We start from the raw sequence: 14,664 nt of genomic DNA, 5'->3' as shown, positions 1-14,664 counted from the left end.
CTAGTATTTGATAAGAAAAATATTGCTGTCATCCGGTAAGCCGTAAATCGTAATAGCCGTAATAGTTATAGGTACATATATTCATTTGTAATCCTGTTTATTACAATATATCATTTTTGCTTTTAATATAATCCACTAAATAATAAAACGTCATAAGAATGGTTATTAAAGCCTATCCGATTAATCCTTATCTCTATGAAATAAATAACATGTGATGGGATTAGATGATAATATTATATTGACGTAAATTGATTGAAATCGATGTTTCCAGCGATTATCGTTTATCGTTTATTTTTAATTCAAGTAGCATTACATACAAATCAGCGATGGTTTTGTGCAGCATTTTGCCATTTGTCCATTAGTCTCAATTAATTTTTAGATAAATTTTGTATTACATAACTACCTAAGTATGTATTTACATATTTTTAATTAAATTTTTAATGTTTTTATCTTAGGTTTTTATAATTTATTTTCTTTCGTACTTTCTTTTCTTAACATGCCACTGTAGCCTGTAGGTTGAACTGAATAGTTCGCTTCGTTGAAATGAAATTGAAATGAATTTATTCTCAAGAAAAGTGGTTAAATATTGGTCGACTAATCTTCTACTATATAAAAATAAGTCGGGTTTTCCTTCCTGACGCTATAACTCCAGAATGCACGAACCGATTTCCACGGTTTTGCATTAATTGGAAAGGTCTCGGGCTCCGTGAGGTTTATAGCAAAGAAAAGGTGTCTCCGGTGTCGAAACGGAGTTCGCCCGGTTTGCTAGTTGTTTATAGTTTTTGTTTAGGCACAACCGCACAAGGAAGATTTATTTATTTATTTATTATTTTATTTATTAATTCTTTATTGCACTTAAAGAGAATAAAAAAGAAATACAGACACTTAAATATAGCTTAAACTAAGTACAAATGGCGGTCTTATCGCTTTAGAGCGATTTCTTCCAGACAACCTTCGGTACAGTAGAGGAAAATGTATAAAATAAAATAAATGGGTAGTGCAATAATTAATAATAATAGTAGGGAAAACATACACATACATATTTATATTGTTATTGATAATAAATAGTGAAAGGGAAAGAGAAATACAAAATACCATAATATGACATAATACATAATAATTAATAATAAGTATATAATATAAGTAAATATTATGTTTGGCTATGACTAAGGAAATGAGCTTTAACCATAGTTTTAAAACTTTTTAAGGATTGAGCATTTTTAATAGAATCTGGCAGGGAATTCCATAGTTTAGTAGCGTGCACAGTGAAAGATTCATCATAAAAATGAGTGCAATGTGGAGGCATTATTATCCTCAACCTTTCAGTTGAACGAACCTCGCTACAATGGCCTCTAAACTCAAATCTTTCCTTGAGGTACGTTGGTGTTTTAGGATCGAATAAAATTCGATACAGTAGTTGAAGAGCATGTGCATCCCTCCGCAAACGAATCGGCAACCATTTGAGCTTACTTCGGAACTCCGAAACGTGATCATATTTACGGAGCCCAAATATAAAGCGTATGCAGAAGTTCTGCAGGCGTTCGAGAATATTTAACTGTTCCATTGTTAAGTTGACATAGCTTACATCGGCATAGTCTAGTATAGGGAGAAGGAGATTATTAGGTATGAATATGAGTCGGGGTAAAACCTGACGGATTTTAGACGAATTGAAATAATCTAGCAAAAGCCCGATTTTCTCAGCACTAGTTCAAGATTTACTACTTAAAACTGCTATAAATGACAATTCATTTATCATCGCTTTGCTCTACAATAAGTTTATTCTTATAAACTCAACAGTTTCTGATTTTAAGGCGTTTAAAAACAACACTTACTTTTTTTATGACTATGGTAAAAAAGTACTCTTCAGGGTAAGTTCGGACATGCTTTTAAATGCACTTCTATTGAATATAGCATAAGGTCGATAAAAAAAATATATCCGATCTTTTACGCTCTAAAATGATTTTTTGACGATTTTTTTTGAAACCCACTTTACAGGCGCGCGGCTCGTCGGAGCCACGCCCAGAACCTGAAGGTCTATGCAAAACAAAATGAAGTCGTACAGAATTTTGCCCCCGTAAATAAATATGCTCATATTCGCCGAATTTTTTATGTTTACGTTCTTACCCCATGTCCGGACTTACCCGTACTCACTATATTTAAGTGTTTAATGGTATTCAAATAGTTCAAATGCTTTATAAATACTTATAAATTTTTAAAGAATAGAAAAAATTCGATCACCAGGTGGGATTCGAAATTGAATAGATGTTTGGCTTGGTGGCCGAGAGGCCGAGGAATCGTGATCGCATTTTTTATTTATTTTTATTTATTTATAAAGTTATTATGGAAAGAAAACGCAAAAGGGGGCAATAGGGCAGAACAACGCCGGGCGGAGCAGCAGTTATGTAGGTAATAAATAATCAAGCTGACATTGCATGACGGCCAGTTATTAGCTGAAGATGTTTGAATAAGTTTTTAATGTTCTTTCTTTCGTGGAAGGCATAGTTCTGAGCCTAGCTAGTTTAGAGGTTTATCTTTTAATTAGGGCTTATATCTAGATAGAATTCTGATTTGGGCGGTAAGTTTGGGTAATCTAACTAGTTATTGATAACTAACTCATCAGCGAAACAGTAGGTAATATGCGTAAGTTGTAGTATACTGTACTTATACAGTAACTGTCGACTTATTTGCCGAAGGTATTATTATTTTGAAAGTAAAGCTATCAACATAATATATTTGTTAAAATTGGTATCTTCACATTACTTATATCAATTCAATTATAAATGACCGTCATCTGTAACGATTAGAATTTAGATTGTATAGAACAAACAGGTTTCTAATCTTCTTATATATAAAAATGAATCGCAAAATGTGTTGGTAAGCGCATAACTCGAGAACGGCTGAACCGATTTCGATAATTCTTTTTTTATTATATTTCTTGAAGTACGAGGATGGATCTTATGTAGAGAAAACGTAAACATGTACCACGGGCGAAGCCGGGGCGGACCGCTAGTTGATTCATAAATAAGTAAAAAGTTCGAATTCAGTTTTTTAGGTTTTTATTAAAAATACATTTCTTTGGTCGAATAAGAATTTGTACTTAAAATTATTCCTCTTCTTCGGGATTCTCGGGCTCTTCGGGTTCTTCAGGGTTCTCTGGTTCTTCGGGCTCTTCAGGGTTTTCAGGTTCTTCAGGCTCTTCAGGGTTTTCAGGCTCTTCGGGGCTCTCAGGCTCTTCTGGGTTCTCGGGTTCTTCAGGGCTTTCTTCTTCAGAATCTTCTTCATCTGACTCGCTGGACTCTTCGCTGGATTCCTCGCTGGATTCCTCGCTGGACTCCTCGCTGGATTCCTCACTGGATTCCTCGCTCTCTTCCTCTTCGCTTTCTGGCTCTGGTGTTACCTCAGGCACTTCTTCATCTGAATCGAATTCGATGCCTGTGACTTCAGTGAACCAGGCGTGGAAAGCTGCCACACGGATGAAACCTGAAGGAATAATATGAATTACATTAATTAATATAAGATACTAAAAGGTTTGCTTTGTTGTTGGAATGAATTGTTTGTTTTCTTTTCTTATAGACTGTATTTTTTTTAAATCATGCAATTCAATCATTTTTGTTTCAAATATGTATAATACTAAGGATTTTTATGGCACAGCAAGCAAAGGTGCAGGTAGACCACATATTATATTGTACATTGACTACAATTACGACATAATATTGAGATTCATTTCTGATGAATTTCCTTGTCCTAATTCAAGTAAAGTATCCGTACGTAGCTGATAGAAATTTAAATTAGGCATATGTATGTGTAGTTTCTAGAACTTACCAGTGGGCAAGCCGTTGTGGCAACCAGCAGCAGCAACGAAGGAACCAATACCAGCAAGAACTTCTTCATCTTCGTTCTTTTCAACGAGAGGACCACCGGTGTCACCCTGTATATAAACAAGTTTAACTTTAGATACTATCATGTAAAGAAAAAAAAAATCTTTATTGCTTAAAGATAAGGTCAGTCTTTAAATTTTTAAACTTTGTCTAAGAAGTACCCAAATATATTGTATTTTAGTAATAGAACAATGCATAAACGTTATTGAAACTTACCTGGCAGATGGACTGAGTAACTTCGTCGTAGTACTGCGCGCAGAGGGTGGCGTCAGTGACAATCCATGAGTACAATCTACGGCACTCCTGGTTGCTGATACCGCGGAGGTTTACCCATTTAAGTGTGTCAGACATAGATCCTAAGGGAAGAAAAAATTTAAGCACTTATTAGAAATTTTCTTCTGTTATGTTAAGGCGATCATCACGAATCTTAGTACCAACACAATCTAAATCTATTTGTTACGGAATTTACTATTTGAAGCTTAGTCGTATAATACCGATAATACCGTTCCGAATATCTACAAAAAAGCATTTATTGTAACTTAGACAGCTACAGGTCAATTTCCACTAGTTTAAAAGTTCAAACTTGAATAGTTATGTTAAAATCTTGCCGGTTCTTCTCTGTAGAAACAGATTTCCGAACCAATGCTAAATTATTATTTTTCTATACTTTGATTCAATATCGCTTCTAAACGAATTCTATTTGAATAAATAAATGTTTGAGTTTGAATAATGCCGTCAGGATGGTCTGATATTTCAAATTTACCATCAGTCCAAAGTCTTCCGAAGCCGCTGGCGTACAGTTTGACACCATCGTAGTTCTTTTCGGCGTTAGCAGATGATTCCAGTTGGATCTTGTTCACGTTGTCTGTAACATAATAATTAAGATAGTTTCGTAAGGTTTTCTGGTAGTAACAAGTTATTTTTTTTTATTTCAAATCACTGACAACTATGACTATCTAACAAAACAAGTAAGTTCTAGAAGAAGTTGTAATTGTTTATTTCACATCTATTTTCTTGAATCTGTGTATGAAATTAAACACCAATTCAGGACGTTTCTTGAGAGCATACATAGTCAGTAGAGACGAAAGCTTCTGTTATGAACCATTTGTTACTGTATAAGATACTGCTGCTAAGATAATGTTTATGTTGATGAACCAAAAAAACAATAAATAGATAAACAATCCGTTGTGATATTTCTTCATATATCTTACCTGAAAAAGTGAGGGGTGACGGCAACTTGATCAAAGCGATGTCGTTGACCTGTGGCGCGTTGGGTGCCTCAGGGTTGTAGGTTGGGTGGTTGTACCACTCGCTGCTCTCGACGGCAACTTCGGGGTCGTTAATGTTGACGCCAGCAATGATCACGACGGACGCGTAGCTGAAAATTTTATAAATACCGATTAGTTTGCTGTACTAGTATTATAAAAACTGAAGAGCGCTAATCTCAGGAACGACTGGTTTGATTTGAAAAATTATTTCGGTGTTAGATAGCCCAATTATCGAGAAAGGCTATAATATATCATCACGCTAAAACCGCAGCTAACGCTCCGCAAGGTGCGGAGCAACGCGGGTGAAACCGCGGGGCGCAGCTAGTTATTATATCATGTATTGATGTTTATGCAAATGAGCTTCTATCTACTTTACTCAAAAAGACGATATATAAGACCTTAATATTTATTTCAATCAAATAATTATATCTTACATAACAAAATTATAAGAACTTTATTGTAGGCATATGGTAGTGGTGAGTATATGGATTATTTTATACTAGCTTTCCGCCCGCGGCTTCACCCGCGTTTTCAAAGAAAAAACCTATGTCCTTTCTCGGGTATCAAAATATCTCTTTAGCAAATTTCATGCAAATTGGTTCAGTAGTTAAGGCGTGATTGAGTAACAGACCGACAGACAGACAGAGTTACTTTCGCATTTATATTAGTATGGATTAATCCAATAAAAAGATTCCAGAGCTTATCAGTATATTATTAATATTAAAGAACGTCACAAGAATCATGTGGTTTTAATCCGAAATTAAATGCTTTATATTTAAAAATGTCTTATCAGATTGTGTATATGTGTTAATGGTATTGAATTTTTATCGTATGTTCTGGAATATCATTATCAGTGTAATTATTAAATAAAATGTTTATCTTGGAGGCAAGAGTATTGAAATATATTGTGTCATCTTATAAGCTTTTTACAAAATAGAAAATGTACTGTTTATTTTTTTTTGGTTTTATGGCATTCAAATGCTTTATGCGTTACGAGGCATGCGCCCCGGAATGGCGCGAAAGGATGCGGGTTCGAGTCCCGCCTCGTGATCGAATTTTTTCTATTCTTTATAAATTTATAAATATACTGTTTGTTGATTCTTACGGTGCATTTACTTCAAATGAACATAGAGCAAGAGCATTCTTTCGTGATCTTTTAGTGTTTACAAAAATCGTATTCAGTGTTGTTTAGAATCTTAGAATCTTTTCGCACGCACTAAGAACAACGAAAGAATGCTCTACGCCTGTTTACACTAAAATAATTTGACATAGTGGGGTTAGAATTAGCATTCGCTCGTTTGATCTGCTTTTTTTATTGAAAGTAGGAAAGCGCTTGTCCATAATCTCGCCTGATGACTGATGTTAAACTGAGATGTGGTCTAAGATGGACTGCGCTTCCCTAGAAGGTACCAGTTTACTCTACGCTTGAAGAAAAAAGCATTTACATCAAACAATATTAATATGTATGACTTTCCGATTCCTTTGATTGATGTATCCTGTATAATAATTATTATCGCATATACTCACGTAGCAGTGCAGTGGGCAGCTGTCACCACCCATTCCGCATCAATGATCACACCACCGCAGGCCAGCAACCTGCCTTGTTGGTCGATGGCTCTCACAGCGACTTGGTAAGGGAACTGGCCAGGGCTTGCATCGGCTCCCGACACGATACGGCCTTGAGGCCCTGTTACACAAATAATGGGTTTATTTTATTTAAATTTAATATATTTTAAAAATAAATAATGGACTTAGAAATTAAAGACTTCAACTGTTCACGGAGAGTCTATCGTGACCACGCTGCAAAGTGTGCATAAACGTGGGGATAGTAATATCGCACCTTCGGTAGAACAAGGGCACAATTACAGTTTTTGCAATTTTACAGGAGAGCCATTTTAAGATATTTGTAGTACTTAATGTGGTCTAGCTATGATAATAATTTTTTTATGGTTGTTCTGCTTTGTATAACATAAACTATATACTATATTCTTTTAGGTGTATCGTTTACAAATATTAAAAACTGCTAGTTTTTTTTTAATAATATTTTTTTCTTAAGTAGGTGTACATTTGTGCCCTTGTTCCACCAACAAGAAAATTAATTTGTAAATATGGCCATATCTAAAGCTTTAAGTTAATAATTTTGGAATGATAATAACGTGTTTTTTTGTATAAATGTTTTATTTTCTTAAACACTTTAGAAAGCCGCAGTACTTTATCACAAAAATAGAGATCAAAACTTACTAATCAGCCATTACACATCTTCAACAATCTGAAACTATTATGTTTCCTAGCAAAATTCTTTGGAATCGCTTTAAAAATTGGAATAATATTATATTAAGATAACAGAACAAGAAAGAATCATAATTCAATTCCTTGACATTAAATAATTCCTCCTTTTTCGTGGCATTTTTATAAGGCTTATGTATTCTGCCGGAGTGCATATTGATATTGGGCCAGCTTTTTTTGCACGTTTTACATTCCAGAATGGACGGCATCGGCTTTATGCTGGGTCCCCTAATTTATGTATGATCGATTTTATAGGCAATGTGTTCACAGCAAAATAATACATTCCAAAAACAAATTTGAAAAAGAAAAATAATTATTTACGAATAAATATCTTAACTACTAATATTATTATTTATTATGTAAACTCGAAAGTTTTTGAGGATAGATTTGTGGGTGTGAGGGTATGTTTGTTGTATTTTGATTGGCAGTCCTATCGTTTAAATTTCTAAAAAAATAACTTGTTTTTTTGCTCTCTACAGCAATTATCGGAATAAAATGTTACTTTTAAGACCATGGAGTATAACAAATCTTGGACAGACAAGGGCACAATTGTCTGAACGACTTTGTCCTCCCAATTTTTAAATCGTAAACTAGGCATAAGTGTGACAGATATGGCCTTGTCGTTCCAGAAATCAAAAACATTATAGGGCATATTTACATAAACGACGTTAGCGCTCCAAGTGACAGCTAGCTCAGTCCCCGCCGATGGCACAACTAACCAATGAGACTTTGTCTCGCCAAGAGAGAAACAAAATAGCGCCAAAATGACAACGCCACTATTTCAATCTGGCTGTTTTTTGTAGGAATTAAACGAATGTCTTTGTCCCTCCAGTTGAAAGGGCCTTTTTAAGGCATTTCTGCATATTTAAGTCATTTTGGCAATTTATGACAATTATGCCCTTGTTCTACCGAAGGTGCGATATGTACAATGAATCGCGTTTAAAATCCGTTAAATTCTTAATTTCTATCGGTATAATCGCGTAAAATCAGAAGATACTAGGTATTATCGACCACGGACACCTTGGAACTTTCGAAAAGTTTGTATATTACATATTGGAGTTCCACAAGGTTCATATTTAGCGCCGTTGCAATAAATAATCTTTGAAATTAGCAATGCTACAATGATCTATGTGTAAGATTACTTTTATGTTTTAGATTCTTTAAAAAATAAGAAAATAGTTATTTTATTTATAAGTTTTGAATTATATATTAATTAAAAGAGACCGATAAAATCAAAAGACTTACCTTGTTTGATGTTTTCCACATAATCAACGGGAATGATTTTACCGAAAGCCTGAAATTAATTTCAAATTAAGTAAAAAGTCATATTTTAATTTTATTGGCTTTACTATATAAGTGACCTACCTTTCTGAAAAAATGAGTCACCTATGACTCACGAACTTATTCAAAAAATGACTTACTCCATAAGTCATATATGCCTCTTTGACAGTTAAGTTGTTAAGTGCATTTTCTTAATAAGTAAGTATTTGTTAAATTATATTCGTTAAAAACAGATTAGAGATGTAGAAGAATCATTAAAATTTCAAATGTCGAAACTGTAAAATGTAGTATAAAATATCATCAAGTCAAAGACCAAAAGAAAGTAAGGCAATTCATAGAAACTTTAGAAAGAACTAAGCATATTAAATATGAAGGGGTACACATTCACTGAAAATCCCTTACCTGTTGGCTGACGAGAGCTACAAGACACAGTAGTTTGAACATGTTTGCCTGGTTATCACTGCCGATAGAAGCCTGCAAGTCTCTTAAATAGTCGTTTTCACAACCAAATCTGTTAATGCAAATGATAATGGTAATCCCCTGATAATCATTGATGTATTGATTGTAAATTATGTCTACAATTCGTTTACGGTTGCTGTAACGGAAGTCCCTAATTATATAGATAATTGTTTCAATTCTTGTCTTCCTTTACCGGATTTTTACGAAATTAGGCTACTGGTAATCTATCTATGATATTCCGTTGTGTATTTGTCCTGGAATAATACTTTATATTTCAGTGATATCTATTACTTTATATTTCAGTGATCAACTTAATATTTCAACAAACATAAGTAGATGTTTTTTAACCGACTTCAAAAAAAAGGAGGAGGTTATCAATTCGGCCGGTATATTTTTTTTTATGTATGTACACCGATTTCTCCGAGGTTTCTGAACCGATTTACGTGATTCTTTTTTTGTTCGATGCGGGATGGTGTCGAATTGGTCCCATAAAAATTTTATTCGGATAGGCCCAGTAGTTTTTATTTTATGAGCATTTTTGTCTGTAGGTATTTGTAAATTTTGCAAGTGCAACTTTGAAGTCGGTTGTTTTTAACGCAGTTATTACTTGTATTCTAAAAGTTCTATTCTGAACCTTGAGTCATGTGTGCATTAATTAATACTTACTATTTAGAAAAGATAAACTTTAAATCACCGGGCTCTTCTCTTCGCTATAATGATGCCAAAAATATATATTTTAACCTTAGATTTTAACGTAAACTGTAAGTTCGAAGTGGTTGGTAAAATGTTCTCACTCATCTCTGTTCTAGTAATTCGTGTCATTTTCATTTTTTGTCTATTATGGGACGCCATAAAACGAACCTTCACATGAATTCTTATATTTAAAAAAGCTTGTTATTGAATGTAATTTTCAGCTTTAGCTTTTATTCTTAGTTATAAATTCTGTTATTTCTGAATCCCAGGGTTCATCGATATAAAAACATTTCTAAGTTTATATGACATATTGATAATTTTAATGTAAAAATACATACATAAACTCTTCATGAACTTCTTAATTAACGTATGCTTGGACTTGATCTGCCACATGAAGGAAACATGGTACAGAAACCGATTTTTACAATATTTCCTTCATGTGGCAGGTTTTCTTTAAGGACAAGTTGGAGATCGCCTATTTTGATATATTGATTGTAATTTCTTGTGTTGAAAAAACCCTGTATCCGTTTGTGCTCACGTGTTAATCACTGTGCTAAAAAGGTGGTCATAGAATTTGACATTTTTGTGTTTCTATGCGATTCCCGTAGTTCCCGTTCCCGTGGGATTTCCGGGATAAAACATACTATTTCCCGGGGTAAAGAGTAGCCTATGTCCTTTCTCGGGTATCAAAATATCTCTATAGCAAATTTCATGCAAATTGGTTCAGTAGTTTAGGCGTGATTGAGTAACAGACAGACAGACAGAGTTACTTTCGCATTTATATTAGATATTGTAATACTGTGATATTAGTATGGATGTATGCTAAATATGTAATCCGTTTAAAGACAAACTTGGCTAATATTGGCTAATGATGATAATCATGTTTTTTAAGTATTACATTTTTTGCCCGCGGCTTCCCCCGCGTTTTCAAAGAAAAATTCAAATAGCTCCTGCTCCTGTGAAATTTCCGGGATAAAGTAGCCTATGTTTTATTCTGTGTCTTCAGCTCTCTACATACCAAATTTCATTGTAATCGGTTCAGTAGTATTTGCGTGAAAGAGTAACAAACATTTCCATTTTCGCATTTATAATATTATTAGAATATACTAGATTATTGAAGGATTATTTTTCGTTAATGTTTATATAATTCAACAGACATATTGTCCTACAAATTGCGTAATAAATATTTGAGAACCATCAAATCAAAAATTTTTATCCTTGTTATCTCTGTTAGCTACCACAATCGAGACTTTCGTACACGAAATTATTGGGCGTCTCATCAAAATAAAGCTACAAACGGAAAATTAGCTTGATAGTAGTCACTTGCAAAATTGGGCGATGTATCCTGAACTATTACGTTTTGAACATGATAGCTATTGTAAGACAAGTGTCAAAACAATGTATTCGCTGTTTTTTTTATCTATAATTAACAATCGCTGATATGATACATTATAGGAAATTTCTGGAAAATTCCCAATTACTTTCCAAATCTTCCACGCCCTTACTCCAATTTTATAAACAAAAATGATTAGTACCAGCTGCTTGCTCGTCTTTTGAGGCCTGTGTAAGGAAACATAAAAGTAATATATTACAGTTATAGCACATTCTCGTTAACTACTAACCAACTACTTATTATGTAGAACTATATTATATACCTACTATATGACTCATTTTTCCTCTGCTGTAAAATATTCTGCTTATTCATAGATACCAATCTAGACATCGAGAGGCTGATAAATTTATAAATATATACACAATTATAGATATTCCTATTTATAAAGTTAATCATTGGAATTTAAAATAGAACAAACATGATATATAAATTATTATCAGCCTTACGCACACTTTGACACTTATTATCATAATCTGGTATTATGTTTTAAGCGATTGGAACTTTACATACTTCTTAAAATTAAAAATACAGGGGGTCCCACTGTTGGTATAATAAGCTCAAAGGGGGTTATAGTTTTGCATACGCTGAGTTCGTAAAAAATACTTATAATATTCCAGACGCATTTTTTTTTTCAAATAGATAAATTCTTAAAACTCTATGTGTACACCCATAACAAGCAACCCGCCCACTTTGCCACCGTTAGCTATCGTTTAATTTCATAGAAAAAATGCTCATATTACCGAAGCGGTATATGCCGGCTGCGCGAAGCTAGAGAAGAAAACATGGATATTCAGGAAAATTTAGCAAAAAATTTTTTACGTAATATTGTTGTTTAAGTACTTTTTTCGTGATCAGTGTATGCCAAACTACAAGTTCCTTCGCGCTTAGTATACTTATAGTGGGACACCCTGTATACAAACTTTTTATATATGTGATGAATTTTATTGTTGCTAATCTTGCAGCAGGTGTTCCCTCAAATAAATGATTATTACTGTAACCATAGATAATATAATACTATACTAGTATTGTCACGTTTCTTCTTGTGTTTGATTTTACGTGAGTATTATACATTTAGAAATGAGACTGTCTCCCACGTAGTATTTGTAGGTACCTATTCTCTTTGCCCGTGACCACGATAATAATATATAACGAATAAATCGCGTTTAAAATCCGTTAAATCCTTTAATTTCTAACTGTAACGTTTCAATAAGCCGATTTTATAAAACTCAAACTCAAACTCAAACATTCATTTATTCAATTAGACTACTATTTAGTAGCACTTTCGAATCGTCATTACATAAGTATTTTTAACATTTACCACCGATTCGGAAAGCAGTATCTATGGAGAAGAATCGGCAAGAAACTCCATAGTTGCTCTTTTAAAATCATGTCAATATTACATAATATGTAACTTATATCTAACTTATACATAATATATCATAATATGCAAAGAACTGTCCTGTGGTTTTTACGCGACAACCCTCCATGGGTCTTTATCTTTATCTTTATAAAAGTCACTTACTTAAAATTTATATCTACGTACTATAATATTATTTACTTACTAAATATGTAGTAATTATAATCTAGGTAGGTATATGACAATATTGATGGAAGACATATTATATGCTTTATGCGGATTAACAAATTTCTCCCTAATAGATAGGTATTACTCATTTTGATAATAATAATTATTATTTTGATAATGACTAGATATTATTAAACGTAGAGCCTAGATATAGAAGAGTATGTAAACATATTCAGACTGAAATAAAAAGAAGTAACACTTTTATTTTTTTCGAAAATCATCCTGATTTTGCAACCAACATAATATATTGAGAAATCACAGGCATAGCAACACCGATTTAAAAAAAAACTTTCTGGCTGTTGATAATAGCGATCGAATAATCCAATTTATCGTATATTTTATTTAGTTTTAATTAGGTAATTTAGGGGCTTGATAATGCATTATTGCAGTTCAATAAAATGTTGTAAAAGTCTTATCAAAGAGACACAGTTAATGAAAATGTAGGTAATGTTATGAAATTGCCCAGAATAATTTTCAATTTCATCATTTAAATATAATTCTCATAATATGACTGAAGAAGTGATTCAATTCGTGATATATATATAATGATCCTATTATATAGTACAATGAAGCGTTCTCAGTCTTTTGTGGATAAAAATCCACAAAAGATGCAGATTTTATTAAAAAAAAATTAAAAATTTGACAAATTAGGATCTTCCAATCCATGAAAAACGTATGGCACCGTAGACAGGATTTGAAATGAGATCTGTCGAATAGTTGCCGTCACAAAAGTTGGTACCGCTTACGATACAATTATTATGTGAAAGCCTCGTGTGCAAAGAAGCTAATTCGCAAGCAGTAGAACAGGGTTCTGTTTTAGGTCCCTTTTTGTTTTTGGTGTATATCATTGACTTAAAATTTACACGAACATTTTATAAAAAAAAAACTTTGGTGCTGGCTCAGGGCTCTCTAGTAGCGTAATGGAACAATGCGCAACAAAAGTTCGCCAATTTTTGCCGCTATTACGGCGGTACAACAACAACACAAGTTTGAACAATATCGGTATAGGTTCTTCATTTATCACATTTTTGTAACAAATGCATTCCATATAGGTAATCATATATATTGTATATTTTGCTGTCAAATTGAACCTTTTTTCAGATAGGGATTGCGCTGTCAAATAGAAACTTTTTGTTCATGCGATTCGCGTCATGTCATTCATGTAAAAATTCTTTAGGTGCGTTGAGAGTAAAATTTCACGCCCGCGTCATGGATTTACCGACACGTCACGGAGTAAGGCGACGATTTTGATATCGCTAAATCTTGCCAAACACGGCAAACCGGCACGGCGGTGCGGCGTCGGCGCGGGGGCGGTGCGGTCGCGAACGTATACACAGCATAGTGGCGCGGTGGCGGCGCGGTGTCGGCGCGGCGGAGGCATCGTGTACAGGAGCCCTCAGCCACCCGTGATCCCGCCAGAGCGATCGAATTGATTCGATGTGAATCGATTATGTTCGTAACCTATCTACACCTTTTTGCTTATAACATCATTGGGATAGGTATTATTTATAAGTATATGACGAACAGGGTCGAGGGACAAGGGAGGATACAGGGTTGAGGGAAGGAGCCGTGGAAATCCGACATAACCCACGGCTCCTTCGGTCCTTCCCCGGGGCCGTGGGTATCTTTGGAAGATTTCCCCACTTAAAAAAAAGTCGAGGGATTAAAAACGTATGATTAAACAATTTCGTTCACAGAAGACGACTAAATTTAATTGATCTGTGATAAAATATGTATAAAGGCCAATTATTCAAAGCATGTAAATTGTACCTCGTAATACTTGTCGTTTTTTTTATAAAATGGCATACTTATAATTTTAAA

General features: G+C 33.9%; 1 protein-coding gene across 1 annotated transcript; it reads right to left on the bottom strand.

The window, feature by feature from the left end:
* Window positions 1-3,103: 3,103 nt before the first annotated feature.
* LOC123700447 (collagenase-like) lies at window positions 3,104-14,224 on the bottom strand. The gene is made up of 9 exons (XM_045647657.1): window positions 14,063-14,224; window positions 9,116-9,253; window positions 8,678-8,726; window positions 6,674-6,833; window positions 5,090-5,256; window positions 4,642-4,743; window positions 4,095-4,234; window positions 3,823-3,928; window positions 3,104-3,480 (listed from the first exon to the last, which is right to left on the bottom strand). The coding sequence occupies exons 1-9, from the start codon at window positions 14,222-14,224 to the stop codon at window positions 3,104-3,106; spliced, it is 1,401 nt and encodes a 466-aa protein (XP_045503613.1).
* Window positions 14,225-14,664: the final 440 nt, after the last annotated feature.

Source organism: Colias croceus, chromosome 19 (assembly GCF_905220415.1).
Source record: "Colias croceus chromosome 19, ilColCroc2.1".
Classification (NCBI taxonomy): Eukaryota; Metazoa; Arthropoda; class Insecta; order Lepidoptera; family Pieridae; genus Colias; species Colias croceus.
This window is presented reverse-complemented; position numbering and strand designations above follow the sequence as displayed.